The sequence below is a fragment of the Sus scrofa genome, chromosome 9, assembly GCF_054392235.1.
Source record: "Sus scrofa isolate SSC_HxYL_T2T_F1_AM1 chromosome 9, Sscrofa_HxYL_maternal_Yorkshire_Landrace_v2.0, whole genome shotgun sequence".
Classification (NCBI taxonomy): Eukaryota; Metazoa; Chordata; class Mammalia; order Artiodactyla; family Suidae; genus Sus; species Sus scrofa.
In genome coordinates, this window is record NC_139391.1 from 48,193,520 (window position 1) to 48,215,128 (window position 21,609).

Below are 21,609 nucleotides of genomic sequence, written 5' to 3' on the forward strand. Positions count from 1 at the left end.
GTCCCCTCTACACCTTCCACTCCTGAGTCATTTAAACCAGTCACCCATAGCCCAGGGCTGTGCAATCTGGGGCCAGACCCAGCTCCCATCCTGTCTGCCCTGCCTGCCCAAGGGCCATGCTGACTGTGAACAGTGAATCTTGTTTTTATCTCTATTTTCAGGGACGCAGACCTGGCTATTTCTCCTTCCTGGACCCATTTTCTCCGGGCGTCTGGCTCTTCATGCTTCTAGCCTATCTGGCCGTCAGCTGCGTCCTCTTCCTGGTGGCTCGGTACTCTCTCCCCTTCCCCGTCCTCACACCGCCACCTCGCGTCCACCTCTGGGAACTGCACCAAAGGGGGTGGGGAGCAGGAGTGGGGCGGGTTGAGAAGACCTTGGTGCGAAAGAAACCAGAGGGATGGGCGAGGCATTCAGGACATGAACCACTCAGCCCAACTGTCGACCTGGCACCACCCATCCGTCCATCTATGTGCACATCCCATAAGAGGCACAATGCGACAGGCCAGCTTGTCCGATTTTGCTTTTGCACCCCTGCCTCTCATCCCTCCTCTTCGGCGGTCTCCAGCCCCCTGCTTGTGTAGGAGTCTTGGGAGACAGAGGAAAGGAGGAAGGTGGCAGGAAGATCACTCTGATTAAGTGCTGTGCGTTTGGCTGTCCTGGCATCTGCCCTTGCCAGGATCTGCCATAAAGTGCTGAGTGACAAGAACAGAGCCTGCAAGCCCAGAGTGGGGGACCAGAGGCCTGGGTGGCACAGGTGAGGGAGAAGGCCTCCTCCACAGAGGGCCTGGCCCTTCCCCAGCCCCGATCTAAAACACAGCTGCCTTGTTGAATGGGAACTGCAGAGGGTGCTGGGCAGTGGGAGGGCAGGATGGAAAGATACATTGGCAAGTAGTGCTGAGTTGAGATGAGCAGTTCAGATCAAGGGGTGGGGAGAACAGGCGCCCTCCCACCCTCTCCCTGGAAACCAGAGATTGTTTCTGAACTGGAGGTGCATCCCAAGCCAAGGCCTCCCCTCAAGGTACACAGAGAGGGTTGTTTCTCTCTGGGGCTAAGTTGGACCAGCCTGACCAACTTACTATCCAGAAGCAGAACCATCTCTTGTGGCTCAGGGTCACTCGCTCGGATCCCTGCTTCCTAGAGGAGCAGAGAACAGCTCAGACTGAGCTTCTAGAGGGCTGACAGTGGCTCTGTTCCAGCCACTTCCTCAGCGCTGTCCTTTGCCAGAGGCCACAGGAGCAGGACAGGCTGCTTGTAGAGTGAATGCTCCACGGCTACGGGGTGGGGCCTTCTGCAAGAGCTTGTCAGCTCGGTGGTGGAGGGGAGTAGATGGAGCCCCGAGGAACTGTGGGGTGCTGTACCCCAGGCAGTTCCCAGCCTTCCCAAGAGGCATGGACTCACCCAGTCCTTGCATCTTCCAGTAGAAATCAAAGCCCAGTTCAGAAAGTCATCCCCAGCCCATGAGATGCAGCCAGCCAGAGGAAGGCCTTGCTTACAACCTGGACCTCCTCAAAGGCTGCTGCATGTGTGGCTCTGGTGCCATCTTCCCCGCTTGGGCCTGTGGGCATTGCCACCGACAAGTATCTGTTGTCAGTGATGACTGGCCAGGTGTGCGGGAGCTGGCATGCTGTCTGACATGTTCCCTCTCTGCTTCACTGTGCTGTCTATGGCTGCTCAGAGGAAGCTGTGCACCTGAGTCCTGGCGCCGCTGCTGTGTAATTCACTCTTGCCCCTTTGATTGGACCTCTGTGTATAGCAGGTCACAGCTCAAGGTGACCTCAAGGGCCTGCAGATGGGCTTGGAGCTTAGTTACCAGATAAACACACACACACACAGCCCATCCCAGAATCCAGAATTAACAAAAAGTAACCAAAAAATTTTACTGAAGTCTGATCATTCATCATATATATATGGGTCTAGATATAAATAAATAAAATACATACGTAAAAAATATATACACACATATAAATAAAATACATGTATATATAAATAATATATCCTACATATGTTATTGGGACATATTAGGACATATTAGGATATATATTATTTATATATCCTACATATGTTATTAGGATAACATGTTGGATATATTATTTCTATATATATGTGTGTGTGTGTAGGATATAACATATGTAGGATATAGTATATCCTAATAACATATGTAGGGTGTGTTATTTCTGTGTATACCTATATATAATTAAAATATCCTACATATAAATAAGCACACACATATAAATAAAATATCTTATATATAAATATGTATTTATAAATCAATAAAATAACATATATAAATATATATTTATATATTCTTACATATAAATAAAATATCCTATATATGTAGTATCTGAGCCTAGGGTAATCTGGCCTGAGGCAGTGGCCTTCAAACAGAGTTGCACAGAGCATGGAGGCTCCTGAAAGGTACAGTGAGAAGAGGCTGGGCGACCAGAGCTCTGGCCCCAACCCGTCCTCATTCAGACCAGCTCTGACTTTCTCTCTTATATATTGTACTTCTGGGTAAGATTTTAGAGGCGAAAAGATGTTTGAAAAATCACTGATGGAAGGCAGTGGTTCCCACGCCAGATGATGCCCCAGTCACATAGGGAGCTTTTTTTTTTTTGTCTTTTTGCCATTTCTTGGGCCACTCCTGCGGCATATAGAGGTTCCCGGGCTAGGGGTCTAATCGGAGCTGTAGCTGCCAGCCTACACCAGAGCCACAGCAATGCCGCGTCTGCAACCTACACCACAGCTAACAGCAATGCCGGATCATTAACTCACTGAGCAAGGCCAGGGATCAAACCCGCAACCTCATGGTTCCTAGTCGGATTCGTTAACCACTGCGCCACGACGGGAACTCCATAGGGAGCTTTTAAAAACTTGAATTTCGAAGTCCAAACGTCTCAGAAGCTCCAAGGATGGAGCCTGGGAATCTGTATTTTTGAAGCTCACTTCCAATGGCTGGTAGGCTTGGGAACCACCGAGGTGAGGCACCACGGATGCAAGCCAGCTCCGTAAGCCACAGAGGGGAGGGGCACATCTCAGGACAGGGCCAGTGGCGGCCCATTGGCTTTGTGTTCGGGAATGAGTGGCCACGATGGAAATGTGGCCTGGGGCCGCAGCACAGCACATGCACACTAGACTGAGGGAAGAGATAGGAGGGCCTAGGACGATGATAACACCCTGTGACCACACAGCGCCTGCCCTGCTCAGCACATGCCCAGGTGCATCCTCGCATCAGAGCTAGAAGGCTCGGTGTGGGAGACAGGCTGGCAGAAGAGGTGGCAGGAAGAAAGGGCATTCTAGATATCAGAGGTACTGCTTGGAGAGAGGCCAGTGTGAGGCTGTGAGGGTCACCCACCCTTCTCAACCCCGTGTGCCCATCACGCTCACCCGGAGAGCCCTAAAAATGCTGATGCTCAGCCCTCACCTGGATAAATTAAATCAGAACCTCTGGGCGTGGAATCCTGGTGTTGGCCATTCTTTTAAAAGTTCCCAGGTGACAGGGCTGAGAATCAGGGCTGAGGGACCATCCAGGCTGGTGGTTCTCAAAGTGTGGTTCCTGGGCCAGTGGCCTCCATATCACCTAGGAACTTGCAGGTTCTTCGATCTTACCCACATATACTGAATCAGATGCTTTGGGGTGGGGCTCAGCAGTCTGTTTTCACAGGCCTTCTTGCTGATTCTGATGTCGGTTAAAGTGTGATAGATAACTCCTGCTCCAGGCTAAGGGTTTTCAAACCATAGCTCGTAGGGCCCTGGGTCTCTGTCTGATCACTTTGGGAATTAGCAGAAGCAGAACAAGCAATTCCCAGCCGAACACCCCTTGACTTGATTTATTTTGAAAAAATTCAGTTGTATCTTTGGTTAAAGAGAAACAGTTCCAAAACCGCCCACAGAGTCCAACCCTCTCATTTCTCACTGGGAACATCCCAAGTGCTGCAGGGGGCTCACCTAAGGCCACAGGCCCAGCAGAGGTGAGGCCAGGAAGACAGCGCCCCCATACCCCCAGCACCCCTTCCTTCCTACCCACCTTTGGTGTCACTGGTGTGTGTTCCTCTCTCCCGCAGGTTGACCCCCTATGAGTGGTACAGCCCCCACCCATGTGCCCAGGGCCGGTGCAACCTCCTGGTGAATCAGTACTCGCTGGGCAACAGCCTCTGGTTTCCGGTCGGGGGCTTCATGCAGCAGGGCTCCACCATTGCCCCTCGCGCCTTATCCACCCGCTGTGTCAGTGGCGTCTGGTAAGACCCCCAGCCCTTGGTGAAACCCCGATCCATCTTCCAGTAGGCAGGAACCTCAGCTCTACCGTGGGAAAGGCCAAAGCCTCTGCCAGCTCAGGTTTGGGGGCAGTGGGTGGATGAGTTTTATGCCATCCTATCTCCTACCCCATTCTCCACCTCGGAGGTCTGGATGCAGAGGGACACCAAGGCAGGAAAGAACAAGGAGTAAGAATATGCCTTGAAGGCCCACAGCAAAGCAGTTGTAACTTCCCAACCTGAAGATGACCAGAGGTTGAGAGGCGGGGCCTCCAAAGTCATGCAAGGATGCATATATGAGCATGTAGCATCTCAGCCTCCTGCCACATCATGCCCCTTCCATCCCCTTTCTGGAGCTTTGTCCCTCTGTACCTAACTCTAGGGACCTGCTGTACCTGTCCACCTCCGCAGGTGTAGGAAAATGTGAGCTCCTAGTGGCTCGGAATTGGACAGGACCTTGGGGAGTGAGTTGACAGCACAGTCCACACATGGGCAGTCAGCCAGCCTCTGCCTGAAACTCCCCTCTCCTCTTGGCTCAGGCAGGGCCAAAGGAACATGGTGGAATGATTCAATGTGTGGGAAGTTTCTTGGAAAATTTGGAAGATCTGCATAAATGTTTGGACTAATCATTGCTTTTAGACCATTAAGGGAGGAAATGAAATAATGTGTAGCCTTGAGAGGCAAGTTCCCCGATCTCAGTTAAAAACCCACTGTCAGGTTTGGTGTCACAGTTTTTAAGACTTACATCCTTCATTCTGTCCCCTCCTTCTCAGCCTGTGTAAGCCAGAGGAAAAGGGAGGGCAAGGGCGCTGGGGACAGTCGGTGATCTGGACAGTTACCTAGGAGATGCTGGACAGGGGCTGATGGGGAGGTAGAAACACAGCTGGAACTGATGAGTGACACATACAGTAGGATTGAAACCACTGGGGCAAGGTGCTCACCCATCATCAGATTGTGCCCAGGAGTCACTGAGCAGATCCCCTGGGGAACTGAGTCTCATGTTTCTCACAGACAAGGTGGTCTTGGCAGCCACAGTCCCAGAGCTCCCTCAAAATCTAGGAAATCGGGGCCGAAACCCAGAGATGAGAAGTCAGCTACAGATTCTGCAGATCCCTTTCCACCTGGGGCTTTTCCTTCCAGAGGTGCTTGTTCCCATGCACGGCACGTAGGGCCGCCCTGCCTGCTTCCTGCACCTGTCAGCTCCTTGCCTCAGGAACTCCCTCCTCCAGAGAGCATCTGTCCTGGTGCGAGGACCACTTGTCCTGCAGGCTCTCGGCCTCAGCCACCAGCTCGGCAGCGCTTTAACTAGCTGGCCCCAGGTGGCTGGGCCACCCTGCTCAAGAGCATGACGGGGGGAGAGGGGCTCAGCCCCCCCAGCCCCCAGGAGGGGCTTGTGTGCCCCATTGCCTCTGGGAGTTCTTGGTTATTAAATCAGGGACTAGTTTGGTTGTTCCCTGGGGAGTAGGAGGTCAGAAGACAGGGCCATCTGGTGTCCTTATCCAGAGCAAGTGACAGAAGATGCCATGTTGCTAACAAGAATGCCAGCTTTACAACTAACAATGCCCCTCTGGCCCAGGAGCATGGCCCCACGGACCCCTCCCGAGAGAGCATGGCGTGATTTGCTTTCTCAGCAGAGGTGATGGGCTTGCTCTGAGCTCCCTACGCTCTCTGACCTGTCCCTTTGTGACCAGTGGCATAAATAGCTGCATGGCTGCTCAGGGTGGAGCAGAGGCCAAAGTGCAGCTACGGGGCTGAGGGGACCTCCCCAGCCAACTCTGAGGTCCTGTCCACACCCAGGGCTCATTAACCCACAGCCACGGAGCAGAGCAGCATCCGAGTGCTCGCCTCCACCTGAGGACCACTCACCACCAGCCCGGCCTCCCTGGGGGCCAGGGTTTGAGAGACAACTTCCAAGGGAGTGTGAGAGTCCAGGCAGGAGCAAGGAGAGCAGGTTTCAAGACTGGACTCCTGGTCCTTACAGGTCCCCAAGAGGGAAGGCGGCCAAATGATTTCCATCCCACTCTCAGTGCGAGGGCCTGTCCCTACAGGTCTCTGTGTCTCACACTCATCTCGTCCTTTACAGATTATTAGTCACTAATGACAAATTATCTCATCTGATCTCACAACTCTCCAAAGACAGGATTAGCACTGTTTATTAGACAAGCAGATGAGCTCAGAGGAGGTGTATTGCTTTTCCCCAAGGTCTCATAGATGGAATTGGACAAAGCCAGAACTCAAACCAGATCCCTAACTGGGGGTCTTGATGAATGCCCTTGTCCCTTCGTTCCTGGGAGGCCCCCTGCAGGAGTTGGGTGGCAAAGGGGGCAGTGGGACTTCCTGTCTTGAAAATCTACCTGGAAACTACTAGTTGCCACATCCTGTGGCAAACGCTATGCCTTAGTTGGCAATGTCTTTGCAATGAGTAAAGCCTCATTAATTCGACTCCACTGATTCAGAATCTGGCTATTATCCAACCTCAGTTGCACTTACATATATCTTTGAACTCCTATAAACAAATGGATTAGGAAGCAGATCCATACTGCTGACCAGATGGTAGAAGTCTTGTTTAACCTACTTAAGTGAACAAACTCGTTTTAATGACTTTAGCGTGTATGCTGCCTGAGTTGCAAAACTCTTCTAATTTTAAATGAGTTCGATCTACCCAATAAAACAAGCTTCCATTTCGAAACTGCATGACCATTGTAAAAGCGTTTTCTAATTCCAGCTTCTCAGCAGTTCAGAGGTGCATTTTTACCCGTTAGTCTTGAAGAGTTTCTGCTCTCAGAATGGGTAACACTGGTTTTAGAATAAGCGTTTATCAGTGGGCTACTTGGCACATAACTTTGCTTCTCTGAGCTTCAGTTTCCCCATCTGTAAAATGGGGATAAGAATTTCACCTCCCCTGAGTTGTAGGGAGTCCTTGAGATAGTGGGCTCAGCTTGCAGCAGGGGTGCAGGACATGGCAAAGCTTCTCTGAAGGTCAGCTGCATTGTGAGGGGGCAGGGGTGGGGGGATAACACAGATCCCAGCTCTATCTTTAGACAGAGCCCCCAGAGCTGGCTCATTCACAAGCTCATTGTTCACTGTCTCCCAAGCTGCCTGAGGTTCATGGACACACTTCTTTTGAGTAGCGACCCAATAATCACCTCCTTTGGGAAATAAAATAAGAAAACCGCTGTCTTCTCCTAGCCACCCTGCCAAGCGCTGTTCATTTCTGTTGCTATCATATACCCTGCCTTCTCTCTCTTCCCCTGCTAAGCTGAGAGCTCCTTCAGAAGAGGGCCACCCGGTTTCTCCCATGTCACTGCAGGACGGGGGATGGGGCTAAGACTCCTGGGAGTGCCTGGGCAGTGATGACTTTTTGGTCTTTTCCTACGTAGGTGGGCATTCACGCTGATCATCATCTCATCCTACACGGCCAACCTGGCAGCCTTCCTGACCGTGCAGCGCATGGATGTGCCCATTGAGTCAGTGGACGACCTGGCTGACCAGACCGCCATTGAATATGGCACAATTCACGGAGGCTCCAGCATGACCTTCTTCCAAGTAAACCCATATAGTTTCTCACCAACATCGGGGGTTGGGCAGAATAGTGTTGAGATGTTTCTCTGCTAGAGATAAAAACATCTCTCCTCATCCCATCATCCCTTTTGAACATCTAGTTTGAAAGCTCTTATGAGGCTCATTTTTCTCCTGCTCCACAACATACCCACGGAATGAGGTCCCCAGAGCGCTTGAGTTAATATCTGCCTTGTCCCAAATGTTGTACATGAATGATTAGTAACACTTGAAATGATTTTAGTGGTAGAACTATTTTCTAATTGCAGTAGGTTCATATTTATTCTAATGAATATTAGAAAAAATAGGCAGTTGGAGTTCCTGTTGAGGCTCAGCAGATCAAGAATCCAACATAGTTTCCGGGAGGATGTGGGTTCGATCCTGGCCTCGCTCGTTGGGTTAAGGGTCTGACGTTACCTCAAGCTGCAGCATGGGTCGCAGATGTGGCTCTGATCTGACATTGCCGTGGCTGTCTGTGGCATAGGCCTGCAGCTGCAGCTCCAATTCAACCCTAGTTTGGGAACCTCCATATGCCACAGGTACGGCCATGAAAAAAAAATAGGCAGTGAATCTAACGTATTTTATTTATATTGCTGCATGGGATGAGGCTAACATGCATTTAAACTTTCAAGTAGGCTGAATATTATAAGTCATACTTGGACAAAGCAAGATTGGAATCACACACAAATGACTGAAGTATACAGAACTCTAGATTAAGATGAATTGGTTTCATTGATCCCAAACTAGATGGATCTCAGGGGTCCCCTGGCAAGGCTCAGGAGCAGACCCCGCCACAATGCTGTGTTAGCTGGCAGACCACGTGACTGATGACCAAGGCTGACAGAGTCAGGCCAGACACAGCAGCGGTTTTCTTTTGCTTCAGGAGCTCTAGGGGAGCAGAATCCCCTGGAGTCAGTGGGTGTCGAACCACCCTAAGACCCAAGAAGTTGATTTGCACAATGAAACCAGTCCACGGCCTGCAGTTTTCTGTTTTCCATACAAGTCTCAGTGCTGTTGGCACAGGGCCAGTGAAGGCATCCGGCAAACTCAGGGTTTAGAGAGGCCCCCAGAATGCTCTCGGTCTAGTTATCATTTGTCAAATAGAAGCCGGTGTTGGCTGGTGCTTGCTGGATGCGTTTAGGGTGGAAGAGGCTGGCTCTGCTCCCTCAGATGATGTTGCTTGGAAGTCCAGAATGCACCTGACTTCGCCTCCTCCGGAAGGGCAGCAAGGACACAGTCTGAATAAATAGGTTATTCTCCCTTGGGTCAGAACACAGAGGCGGGCAGTGGAAGAGCTCTCGAGGGTGGATGAGGCAGAACCACTTATGGAACCCGCAGGCAGAGTTGAAGCACCTGCGGACCCTGTTCCCTCTTTGTCTTTCTGGAAAAGGCCCCAAAGGTCCAGCCCTCTCCTCCTGCTGTTGAGCAGCCACAGTTGAGATGAAAGGGAACGGGGAACAAGGAGGGGACGGAGGTGCAGAGGGGCCAGAATTTGAAGGCCCCCATCAATGCCCTCCCTTCCCGACCACTGTCTCCGTGCCCTTTGCCCAACCCGCTTTCCGTGTGCTCTTTTCCCAGAATTCCCGCTATCAGACCTACCAGCGCATGTGGAATTACATGTACTCCAAGCAGCCCAGTGTGTTTGTGAAGAGCACCGAGGAGGGGATCGCCAGGGTGTTGAACTCCAACTACGCCTTCCTGCTGGAGTCCACCATGAACGAGTACTATCGGCAGCGAAACTGCAACCTCACTCAGATTGGGGGCCTGCTGGACACCAAGGGCTATGGGATTGGCATGCCAGTCGGTATGCAGGAGAGGAGCAGCCTCTTCGGGTAGCTTCGTCCAGGCAGGCCCAGACTAGCTCCAACCCCGGAATGCAGCCTTCAAGGCCGCAGCCCCTGTTTCTAGAGCCCATTTAACAGTGACCCGAGGCAGGCATTCTCCAGGTGTATTAAAAAAGTGAACCCACATACTTCCAGCCATCAGTGACCCATTCTCAGCCCTTAATTACTGAAGGGGTAACCAGTTATTAATTGATGAATTATTTCAAGGGAACCCTCGGTGGATGCTTTGGGTCTCTGCCCCAGCCTCTCCCGCCCTTTGGCCATTTCTCTATTGGCTGACCTGTCTACTCGCTGTGGAAAGATGGAAGAGATGGTAGAACTCAAGGGGATTCATTTTGTAGTTAGTGTCTCTGGGGAAAGGTTTGCTGCAAAAGGGGACTGACGTGATTAGAGGAGAAGGTTTTCAAATCGTCTGTGGCTCCAGGTCAGTGTAATGGGCTGAGCGTGGGTGGGAGAGCGCTGGTGCTCAGCTTGCTGACCGTGCTGTCGATTTGTTAAGGAGGTTGGAGATGCTCAGCTTCCAGAAAGGCATCCCAGCTGTGCCTTCTAGAGGGTTTCCTTGCTTTAGGCCTCCCCCTGCTGATGGTCCCCTCGCCAGCAGGTGACAGAGCACGTCTAGCTGTTCACTGTGATTATGGACGAGGGGATTCACTCACACACCCCAGAGAGCCAAATTGGCCAGGACTGTCCTCGTCTGAGGCTGTCCTTACACCAGGATGTCCTGGACGAGGCAGCAGGAGAAGAAGCAGGAATCAAGGAAAGCCATTCATGTGGGGAAATTGATCTACAGTATGTGCACCTTTGCTGTTATCTTACACACCCTTCTCTGCATCATTTCCTGACTCAGAACTCTGTAAATTATAAGCCTCACTTATAATGTGAAGAGCCCGGGCTGGAGTCAGGCAGACTGGGGAGTGCACCCTGGCTCCTGGCTGTGGGACTTAAGTTACTTAACCTCTCTGAGTCTCAGTTATCTCACTTGTAAAATCAGCTTTCTCTCTTTTTTTTTTTTTTTTTTGGTCTTTTTAGGGCCACACTTGCAGCATATGGAGGTTCCCAGGCTAGGGGTCTAACCGGAGCTGTAGCTGCTGGCCTATACCACAGCCACAGTAACACGGGATCTGAGCCATGTCTGCAACCTACAGCACAGCTCATGGCAATGCCGGATCCTCAACCCACTAAGCCAGGCGAGGAATCAAACCTGCATCCTCATGGATACTAGTCGGGTTAGTTAACGGCTAAGCCACAATGGAAACTCCTAAAATCAGTTTTCTAATAGCTGCCTCATAGGGTTAAACCTGATCATCTGGTTAAACCTAATCATCCAGTCAGGGGTCTCCCCACAATGTCTCATCACCCTGAACCTGTTTTGGGGAACATTCATGCCCTCCTCTTCTTCTCGATTGTTTACTATGTTATTTGATAAAAGCAGATGACTTCTTAAAGACTGGCTGGAAACCAAGACAATGACCATAGGCAATAATAGGGTTCACTCCTGAACTTGGACACTAGCAGGTCTGTAAACGAGAGGTCTCACTGAGGGCACTCGGCGACCCTTGTAACTTCCACTTAGCGTCATATTTCATTGTTTCCTTTAATATTACAGATTATGGGCCCCTTCGAGAAATGCAATGGCTGACATTTTGTTTCAAAGTGGTGGAGTGAACCACAAAAAGAACTAAAGCTTTCACCTTAGTAATACTCCAGCAATTTAACAAATTTAACTGAAAGGTCAAGTGCTTCAACAGTTTTCATGGAACAAACCTATAAAGAGTTGACATAAAGCAGACTGACTCTAGAAATTTTCACCAATAACCAAGGAAAAAGGGAAGGGAAATGCATCTCTTCTGTATCTGACGTGATGCTCTTTCCACATGTGTTATCTCAGTCTTATCCCACCTGCAAGGGAGATGTGGTCCTTCCCATTCTAGAGGAGAGAACTGAGATTCAGAGCCCATAAGTGACTCGTCCAAGGTCACAGATTAAGTAGAGAGAGAAGTGGGGCTTGAGCCTAGGATGCCTGCCTGTTTCCAGACCCAGCTAACCATGTTGCCAAATGGGTCCACCAGCTCAGCAGGACAAAATAGATGGGGAAGGTGAGCTGTGGGCTAGCTCAAGTTCTTAGATCAGGCTGGGACGAGCATTGCACAGTGCTTTGGTGAGACAGAATGTAGTTCCAAGAAAGGTAAGCATGTGTGTCACTCTTAAGTGGGAGGTAAGGGAATCACTATAGAATGAGCAGTGTGGCTGGACCCAGGAAAATTAAGAGAAAGAGAACAAGGAATGAGATGGAAAATGAGGTCGTTTAGGAGCTAAGTAGGCAAATATGGGGTACAGATTAATCCTTTCATGGGGCCCTTGGTGTGCAACCGAGGTTGGGTTGATGATGCCTTGAAAACTGCTTGAAATGCCTGGACCCTTGCCTCTAAACCTAGAATGATCATGAGTCTTACCACCCAGCCCCATCTGCTTGAACTAGCAGCATTCACTGCAGATGTGTGTTAAGTACCTACTATACATGAGGTGCTGTTGAACTTCACCCAGATCACGTTCAGTGCCGTAGGCTTGGGGTTGGCATGCCCAGCATAGTTGTATCCATAGCAGGGAAGTTTCTATCTATGGGGACAGGGACTCTTAGGCTCCTAAGAGATCTGGGAGCTGATCTAATTCCTTACCTGTCAAAGTGCAGTGCGTGATCCCGCGGCAGGGCCCCACTTTGGAGCCTGTTAGAAAGGCAGAATCTCAGCCCCCACCCCAGAGCCCCTGAATCCGAGTCTGTAGGTCAACAAGATCCCCAGGAGATTCCTAAGCACGTGCAAGTTTGGGAGCCCAAATCTATTTGTTCCAGCTTCTGCCTATTTCCTTCACTGGAGCACTTTCCCCTGGGCTATCTGTCCACATCAGGCCTTCGCAGAGCTCGAACAAGAAAACTGGGCATCTTGGTTGATTTCCAGCCCCTTGGCAGCTTTTTCTTAATGATCTCAGGTCTCAGCCTATGTTGGGGCATTGAGCTTTCCATGGTTTCATTTAAGCCTGTTTTGGGGATTAAACCCAGAAAATTCCAGAACCAAAGCTCCTTGGCCATAGTGCATTCAAAAAATTGAAAAAAGTTGCACTCAATAGAGCTTTCTGTTTGGGGGTGGCAGGGGGAGCCATGTCAACAGAGTGGTGGGTGGGGACAGGGGTTCTGTACACTTAGCAGGCAGCTGGGGGCGGGGGGCGGGGGGCGGGCAGGCGGGGGTGTCCCAGACCAATTCTCCACACGGATGGAGGAAAGGAAGTTTCCACCGTGCTCTGGGCGGCTCTTCTCTTGTTGGGGCTACTTTGGGTAAACACTTGTCAGGTATAGTATAGTGATAGTTAGAAGTGCCTGAGAAACTAAATAAAGCAGGAAGTAGACAGATGGCCTATTGTGAGGTTTTTGTCACAGAATATTCCCACCCCCACCCCCACCCCCGGCTTCCCAGAGGCAGGCAGGTAGGAGCTTGGCCACCAGCTGCCCGAGTGCCAATGGTCAGGTCAGTTGACCCAGGTAGAAAGTGGTGGCACCTCGAGGGGGAGGTGAGCGGCATAGTCGCCTGGAAGGGTATCGCTTGACCCCCATGGGGTCTTGGCCAGGGGCTGAGCATCCCAGTCAGCGTGGAAAGAAGGAAAGTAGAACCCCCTGGTGTCCTGCATGGACCCAGAACTCGCTCCTCTCCACGCAGGGGCCCCAGCCTGAGAGAGTGGAGAGCAGTGCTCCTGCAGGGACCCCCTGTCCCTCCCCTCCTGTGTGACATGGGCAGGGTGGCAGGGAGGTTTGCCGGGTCGGGAACACAGAGATGCAGACAGCGGCGCTCACATCCTGTGTTCTGGGCTCTCCTGTGACCCACAGGCTCTGTCTTCCGCGACGAGTTTGATCTGGCCATTCTCCAGCTGCAGGAGAACAACCGCCTGGAAATTCTGAAGCGCAAGTGGTGGGAAGGGGGCAAGTGCCCGAAGGAGGAGGATCACAGAGCCAAAGGTAAGGGTGCCCGGGGCCCCCGCCTGCCTGGGGGACCGGAGCGGCTTGACTCTGGTGTCCAAGTTCCAGGTAATGACAAGCCTCAGAAGAAGCCGAGGGCTGGGCTGGGACTGGCTGGGGTCAGTACTGTCCCAGGATCTCGGCTTATTGTAGGGTACCCACTCTGCCCGCTGAGCTCACAGTCCTGGAGGCCCTACCTCCACCATGTTCCCCAGGTCCAGCCACTTCTGCCCCATTCCCGAGGCGCATGCCCCTGGCACCCCCACAGCTCGGCCTCCTCTTCCCGTTCTTGCCCCTCTGCGGTGTGTTCTCCAACAGGAGCCAGAGTGATTCTTGTATAGATGCACCTAAGATTGCAGCCCAGCCCTGGACAGTCCTTCCAGTGGCTTCCCATCTCACTCGGAATAAAATTCAGGCCTTCTCAAGACCCTGCCTCATCTGTTTCCCCCTTTTCTTTCTGTTCCCCAAGCCTCCCAGGCTGCTCCCCACCCCCCATCCCCACCCAGGGCCTGCGCATTGCTCCCCGCTACTGGCCTCCCCCAGGAAGCTCCCTCAGAGAGGGCCTCCTTCCCCACCCCACCCCCCACCTCTCCTCCCTCCTGAATTCTGCTTTATTTTTCTTTCCAGAGCTTTTTGCTACCTGATATTATATTTTCTACTAATTCATTTACCTTCTGCCCCCTCTACTAGAATGTAAGTTCCATGAGGGCAGGGTTTGCCTTCTGCACGGGGCTGTCCACAGGGCCTGGCACAGGGATATTTTATTGAATGAGTGAATGAAGGAATAAGAAGTCCAGCTGGGTGGAAAGCAGTCATTGACTGACGTGTCATTGAGGAGTGTCGAGGGGCCCTGAACACCCGGGATTTTCTGTAGGGCGAACATATATCCTGGTGTGTCTGGGATAGTCTTGGATTACATCTGTTGTAGATCAGTTAATACCTGTTTGTTATTTTTAGAACGCCCTTCCATCCTCCAGCTGTCCTAGTTTGGAAAATAAATTATACGGTCACCCTAGTAATCTACTGCAGCCTTGCTAAAATATGCAACAACTTTACCTAAGCCCGCTCTCCCTGGGGAGGCAGCTGAGGAGTGAAATGAGTGATGCCTCTGTGCCTCCCTCTCTGCTCAGCGTGACTGATTATCCAGCATGGGACAGTGACAGAGTGACTTTGTGTTTCTAAGTGTCTCCGTGTGGATCCAGACCCTGCAATGAGAGGGCTCCGGGTCTAGACCCACACCCGCCCCCGGGCGGGTTGGCAAGCCCTTTGTAATTTAGAGGAAATACTGCCCCTTCCCTTGCAGGAACCCTGGGAGGCCACACGCTTCTTGGCCCTCCACTCCCCAGAGCTCAATATGGAGGAGACTAACTCTGCTTGTTCAGCGAAAAAAAGAAGTCAGGGAGGTTCAGAGCAAAGCATTAGGGAACTTTTGTGGGTTTGAGAGAATGAACTAAAGATGCCCAGGATGGGGATAGGAAGGGAAGGAGGGTGGGTGGCCTTGCAGGCAAGAAGCACCCTGAGGACAGATGCAGAAGCCAAAATCAGTGCAGCCGGCAGGGCTCTGAGTGGGACGGCAGGTGCTGCAGGTAGCAGGAGAGGGTGCTCATGGAGAGGGTCGGGTTGTATAGACAGTTTGTAGCAGGAAGGTGTGGGTAGCAGAATACTCCTCTACTGCCCCCTCCCCATAAGATACACGTGGATTGATAGCAATCGAAATCTGGCTGGACCTGGAATAGTCAAAATAAAATAAGACTATTGTTAAGTGAACGTAAGTCGAAGTTGTTCTGCAGGCCCAGTGAACTCCAGAGGGATAGGAATGAGCGCCTTCTCTCCAAGGAGGTGGAGGGAAATGGTAGCGCCTTGTGATCTGGAGTAATTTAAAACAAATGAAGGGGTGGACCTGGGACCCAGAAATAGGGGAAATAGGAGAAATGCCTAGGTTTCTGTCGCCCCAGAAGCTCCTGGTCCTCTCCAGCCTCTCCCCACACAGTGGCTTAGATGACTTCTGTGACTTTGGACAGAACACTTAACACACTGCGTTGCGACTTTTGGTCCCCCTGCCTGGTTGATGGCGCCTTTAAAACCCGTCTCATCTGCTTCTGTGTCCCTGGCCTCCCCTACCAAGCCTGGCACATAGTAGGTACTCAAGAAGTATTTGTGGGATGTGTGGTTAAAGCCACAGACTGATAGCTGTCAAAAGCTACCAGTTACTCTGTCCTCCTGGGCCGCCCTAAGGTGATGAATGAAACTGCTGCAATTACTTTCCTGAGTAGCCTTCATGCCCATAGCTCTCCGCTATGTTGTTCCAGCCTCCAAACGGCTGACTGAACATATGTGCTAATGCAAGGATGCTATGGATGAGGGAGGCTGGAACAAAGCAGGAGGTGGCCAGGAGCAAGGGCTCAGAGCAATGCAGGGACCCCTCCAGGCTCCCCACCAGGCCCCAGCTGCCAGCTCTGGCTGCTCCGAGCCTTCTTACTCTTTTCCTTCCTGCTGGTTGCCGTTTCCTGGCTTTCCTTTCCTTTATAAACCTGATCCCAGTTGATCTCCCAGAGCCTGTTTCCCCTCAAGACTCATGACTGAGTTGATCCCATCTCTCCCATTTCCTCTTTCACCCCTGACCCCTAACCTCAGCCACAGTGCACTTACTTACTTGTTTGTATTTATTTACATGTATTGTTAATTCTATAGGGAAGCAGTCACAGGGCAGCAGATGGGCTAGGACAGGGTTGATGGCACAGGAGCTGGGTGCCTTATAGTTTTCACCCAGGGACCTTAATTTAGGTCATCTCGCTCCCGTTCTAGATTTCATCCAAAGTCCAGTGGGCTCCCCTCCCCACCCCCTACTCCTTCCCCCCAACGCCACCAGCCCATCCCCTGCTCTAAGAATGGAGCTCATCAAACTTTTACCCTCCTGCATACCTGTTTCCTCTACTGACAGCCACTAGGACGGTTCTTTTCCCTGAGGCAGTGTGGCTAGGGTTCAAGATCATGGGCTTTGTGTCAGATGGACTCCACCCCGTAAATACCTCTTACTTACACACACTGTGAAATGTCTTTGAGCCTCAGTTTCCCTCTCTGGAATAGAAAGATAATAATAATCATGCCCTCATCGCCCCCCCCCCCCCCCCGCTCAGGGCTATTGTGAAAATGGAATGAGATAAATTATGTTATACATTCAGCAAAGCACAAAGGAAACAATGAGAACTGGTTTTGTACCAAAATCTAGGCCTAAAGAAGCAGTGATGGCTTCATGAAAGGTCTGAACAGTGTCCACAGACACAGGTATGCCCAACCACCCCATGTTCCTCCAGGCTAAATACCTCTTCTAAGATCAACACTGAGGACAGTAGTTTGTCTGAAGATATTTGTCCCGCAAGGACTAGGAAAAACTCAAGGGCAGGGTCTGTGTCTTATTTACTTTTCTATCCCCAGTGACCAGCACAGGTCCCACTTCCTTCCCAGGTCTGTTTCCTCCCAAATAGGAGCCCTGACCTGATACCCGGTTGTTGGATGGAAAGTGTTCACAGAGCCCCGGTTGCAGCCAGCAAACCTTGTAGACCTCTGTGGATCAGGCTTTGTGCTGGGCTCCAGGGCTGTGAAAAGGAATGAGACAGCCCTGCCCTCAAGAGGTTTAGAACCTAGAACGAGGCACAGAGAGTCGCTGTAATGGTTGCACTGCAGGAATGCTTTCATAGAGCCGAGCACAGAAAAGTGTTCTGAAGCCGAGAGGAGGAAGGGATTCATTCTGAGCAATAGACAGGGCAGGTTTACCGAGACCTTGGGCCTGGACTGTGAAGCATCCATTAGGAGTCACAGCTTTGGGAATGTTGTGGGGCACAGTTGTCACGCTCAGAAATTGGTTTGCAGAAGTAGGATGAGGTTGGAGTTAAGAGGGCATTGACAGACAACTGGGTAAAGGCACTTGGACAGCAAACCCATCTGTCCTAGACTTTCCCGTGGGAGAAGGTAATAGCAGAGGAGACTGGGTATGTGCTTTTGGGGATCTGGGGATATGGTCTAAAGCAGCCCAGCATGCTTGGAATTTCCTTAAAGGCTTCTGTTTTGTCCTAAAAACACATGTGAATTTTGTATCTTACAGCATAATATAGACATGTTTATTTAATGTAAAAATGCTTTGCCTGCCTAAACTCTAAGTAAAACCAGTGCCGGAAGATGCCCTATAAACATCTCAGAGCTTTGCATATGTCTTGGCATATCAACAGCACATTGGACTGGGTTGGAGACCTTGGTTACAGACCCTAAAGGTTCTGGGATGAGATGTGGCATCAGGAAGGCAGGTGCAGTGGATGGAGTTCTGAGCTGTCGGTGGCACTCGTGGTTCCAGGGGACAGTTGCTGCCTCGGGAGGAACAGAGTTGAGTTATTGGCTTTAAGTTCCAAAGGCAGTTGTTACAGCTCAGCAGAGACAATGTCTTTAGAAGTCAAGGTTTTTGATTTGTTGGAAAATTCTTTTGGAATACAGAAGGCCAGTACCCGAAGAAAGCCTGGCAGAAAGCTGACACTAGACGTTCAAAGAGCCAAGCCACCCAGTCTGCAAACCAGATAAAAAGATGGTGAATGGGCAAGCATATGTTAGGCTGTGGCAGGGCCCTGAGAAGGAGCCTTCTGCCCTGCTAGGAGATGGAGAGTGCCAGACAGAACTACCAGAATCTTGGGGAGTCCAAGACGTAGAGAGATTTTTGCTCGCTTCTGGAGTTCGGCACAATCCAGGAGTATGTGTCATGCCACAGTGGAGTAGGGGCACAAGAGATGGCACAAGGGGCCAGGTCAGAGGGGGCCCAGGGACAGGCTTGCATCTTCCTAAGCTCCAGACAAGGATGTTGGAAATCAAAGTGGAATCTAGCATTAAGACCAGACATCTTGAGTTTCCACAGTGGCCCAGTGGGTTAAGAACTGGACTAGTATCCATGAAGATGTGGCCTTGCTCAGTAGATTAAGGATCCAGCATTGCTGTGAGCTTCTGCATAGATCAAAGAAGCGGCTTGGATCCTGAGTTGCTATGGCTGTGATGTAGTCTGGAAGCTGCAGCTCTGATTCGACCCCTAGCCTGGGACCTCCCCATATGCCTTGGGTACAGCCCAAAAAAGACAAAAAATCAAAATAATAATTTAAAAAAAGACCAGATATCTAACAAAGACTAACCAGACACCTAAGCCCATCCCCATGACACATGATCTCCTTCTCAACCTCAGACCTGAGATACATCCAGGAGTGATGGAAGAACAGAGAAAACACTGTATTTAACTGAATGGAAACCTGAAATGTAAACATAAAGACATGTCTACGTTTTTGGCCATCGGGTGGAAATGGGAGTTTGAGGTAGTAGTTATGTACATTTATAGAAAAATTAAGTTGTTGGAGTTCCCGTCATGGCACAGAGGAAATGAATCCAACTAGGAACCATGAGGTTGCAGGTTCAATCCCTGGCCTTGCTCAGTGGGTTAATGATCCAGCGTTGCCGTGAGCTGTGGTGTAGCTTGCAGAGGAGGCTCGGATATGGCATTGCTGTGGCTGTGGTGTGGGCTGGTAGCTGTAGCTCCAATTCGATCCCTAGCCTGGGAACCTCCATATATTGCAGGTGCAGCCTTAAAAAGACAAAAAGTTGTAAAAAGAAGAAAAAGAAGAAGAAGAAAGAAAGAAAAACTAAGTTGTCTTATTTTTGCAGAGCAGTTGGCCTGGGAAATTCCTCCCCCATCCTAAACAGAGGTTTGATCTGACAGCTGAGCTCACGATGGATGGAGAGGGGAGACAGGGGAAGCAGGCTCCCAGGAAGATGGAAAGGAGTGGCAGGAGGCTTCCCTCCCCTCTGCACTTGGGGACTGGATGTTCCCTGGCACAGAGAAGAGAACTGAGCAGATGAAGGGGGAAAATAAACAGCGGAAGCCATCCTGCCCAAACCCCACGTGCTTCAGAAGATGCTAGGCTTCTATCCACCAGCTGATGTTGACTAGCCTCTGTGTAGTTGTCCTTTAGAACAAGAGGGGCTATTAATCAGCCCTGATGTCCAAGAGGGGGCGGACTGGGAGAGGCTGTGCAAATCACCATGAGAGCCAGGGCTTCGGCTCCCATCCCAGCCACAGACTCGAGTGCCAGTTTAATGCAGTGGCCCATTTCTGCCATGCCTGGGACCCAAGCAGACATCACTTGGAGAGGCTAAAAGGCTTCCTGGTCCCGCGAAAGTCCACGTGACCCCCTCCAAGCCAGGGCAGAAGTGCTAGCCTGGTACCAGCTGAGCCACTGCTTGGTCTCTCTGACACATTAGCCCTCAGACTCACGGAATATAACTCGCTGCTCAAGAGACTCTCCTTCTGTGGCAGAAGAACAGGACCAGCGTGACCCGAAAGATCTCTTCCTTTAAGTCTTTCGTGGAGGCCAGGAGTGGAGCCGCAGGACCACGTTTTTCCCTGTGTCTCCAGTTGAACAAAGAGCGGTCCTTTTAATGTGCTTTCCAAAACAGCTCCTGGGGGACCTCTCTTTTCGTGGTTGGAATTGTTGGCTTCCACGTGTGCCTAAGGGAAGGAGAAGATGGAGCAGGTGGAGAGGGATGGAGGTGACAGGAACTATGGCAGGAGTGGGATTTGTCCTTTTCTCAGAGACCTCTGAAACTGAGAGTGACATTAATTAGAATGTACCAGACAATGTGCCGTGCCTCACGCAATCCTCTTCTACTTTGTTATCCTATTAAAACGTGAGAAATTTCAAAGAGAAGGAGCTCAGGCTACCTCGCTTTTAATCCATTATGATGCCCCAGCATCACTGCCAAATTCCAGAGAAGAAGCCTAACATGGGGGTGATGCCACTGATCTGAGTCTGTTGCCAGGTCCTCCTTGGCTCTGATGGGAACCATAACGTTACCCCTTCACTCCATCTCCTGCCGGTGTCTTTCCCTGCCTGTAGCTCAGGGACCGGCGACCTTCATCCCCAGCTTGAGAAACGAAATGGCAGATCATGTGGAAGACTGGAGAACTACAAAAAGAAGCAGGCTCCGTTCCAAGCGCTTTCCATGTCTTCTGCCTTGTCTTTTCGAAAACACTTATTTTATTTATTTTCACACTCAACTCCTATAAAAAGAACTATCGCTAGCCACTCATAGATGCCGGCCTCCCAATTCAAGAGGATTGAATTACCGAAGGCTTTGCAGAACAATGGCTAGACAAAAAGGGAGTTGGTGAATTCCAAGGAAATTAAATACTTTTATCTTGAAAAAACGCAAGCTCACCATCAGGCTTCAAAGGAACAGAAATACACCACCGGGCTGTGAAAGTCAGGGTCCCCTTTCAAGGATGGAAAAGAGGCCAGTGGCTTTGACTCACAAAATCCTTAGAGAGCAGGAAGGTTGCTGCCTGGCACGGTGGGAATGAAAGTGTGAGACATCTTAGCAAGAGAGGGGGCGAGTGATGGGGAGGGGGAGGTAGGGGGGATTCTGGGGACATTTTCCTCTCTCTTTCTTCTCTGAGGGCCCAGCTCTATTACTCTGGTTCTCTGGTTTCTCTGGAGAGAGCCAAGACTAGAAACCCGAATATGGGAATGTAGATAGTGTCTCGAAGTGATGCTTGCAGAGGAAGCCTCTTTCTAATCAAATCAGATTGATTGCTGAGAGGCGGAGAAACTCTGGGGCGGGGGGGGGGGGGGGGTGCCAGAAAGCATGGAGGAGCTCAGGAGGAGGAGCAAACCGTGACCCAGGGTGTCCGCATCAAAGGAAGTCAGCAGTTCTAAAGACCACAGCCCCACTTGGTCTGGAAAGTGAGCCAAGATTAAGTCAATAAATCATTGATTCAAACATTTGATGTGAGGTTCCCAAGGAAAGAAGGGAATTTTATGAGTGGAACAAATAGGCCATATATAGGACCCTCGTCCCTGGTCCCTCCGGGCGGAGAGTAGTCCCAGGGATGAATTCAGACATCAGGGAGCCAAGGTGAGGTCTGTAATCA

The 21,609-nt window shown here is 50.8% G+C and overlaps 1 protein-coding gene across 8 annotated transcripts in view; it reads left to right on the plus strand.

The window, feature by feature from the left end:
* Positions 1-21,609, plus strand: part of GRIK4 (glutamate ionotropic receptor kainate type subunit 4) — a 459,028-nt gene that overhangs the window by 420,896 nt on the left and 16,523 nt on the right. For all 8 annotated transcript variants that reach the window (XM_084976373.1, XM_021062991.2, XM_021062992.2 and 5 more), the window contains 5 exons: positions 162-271; positions 4,062-4,235; positions 7,631-7,796; positions 9,387-9,612; positions 13,527-13,655. In XM_084976373.1, the coding sequence (XP_084832499.1) occupies positions 162-271; positions 4,062-4,235; positions 7,631-7,796; positions 9,387-9,612; positions 13,527-13,655 (805 nt within the window). The remainder of the gene's footprint in view (positions 1-161; positions 272-4,061; positions 4,236-7,630; positions 7,797-9,386; positions 9,613-13,526; positions 13,656-21,609) is intronic.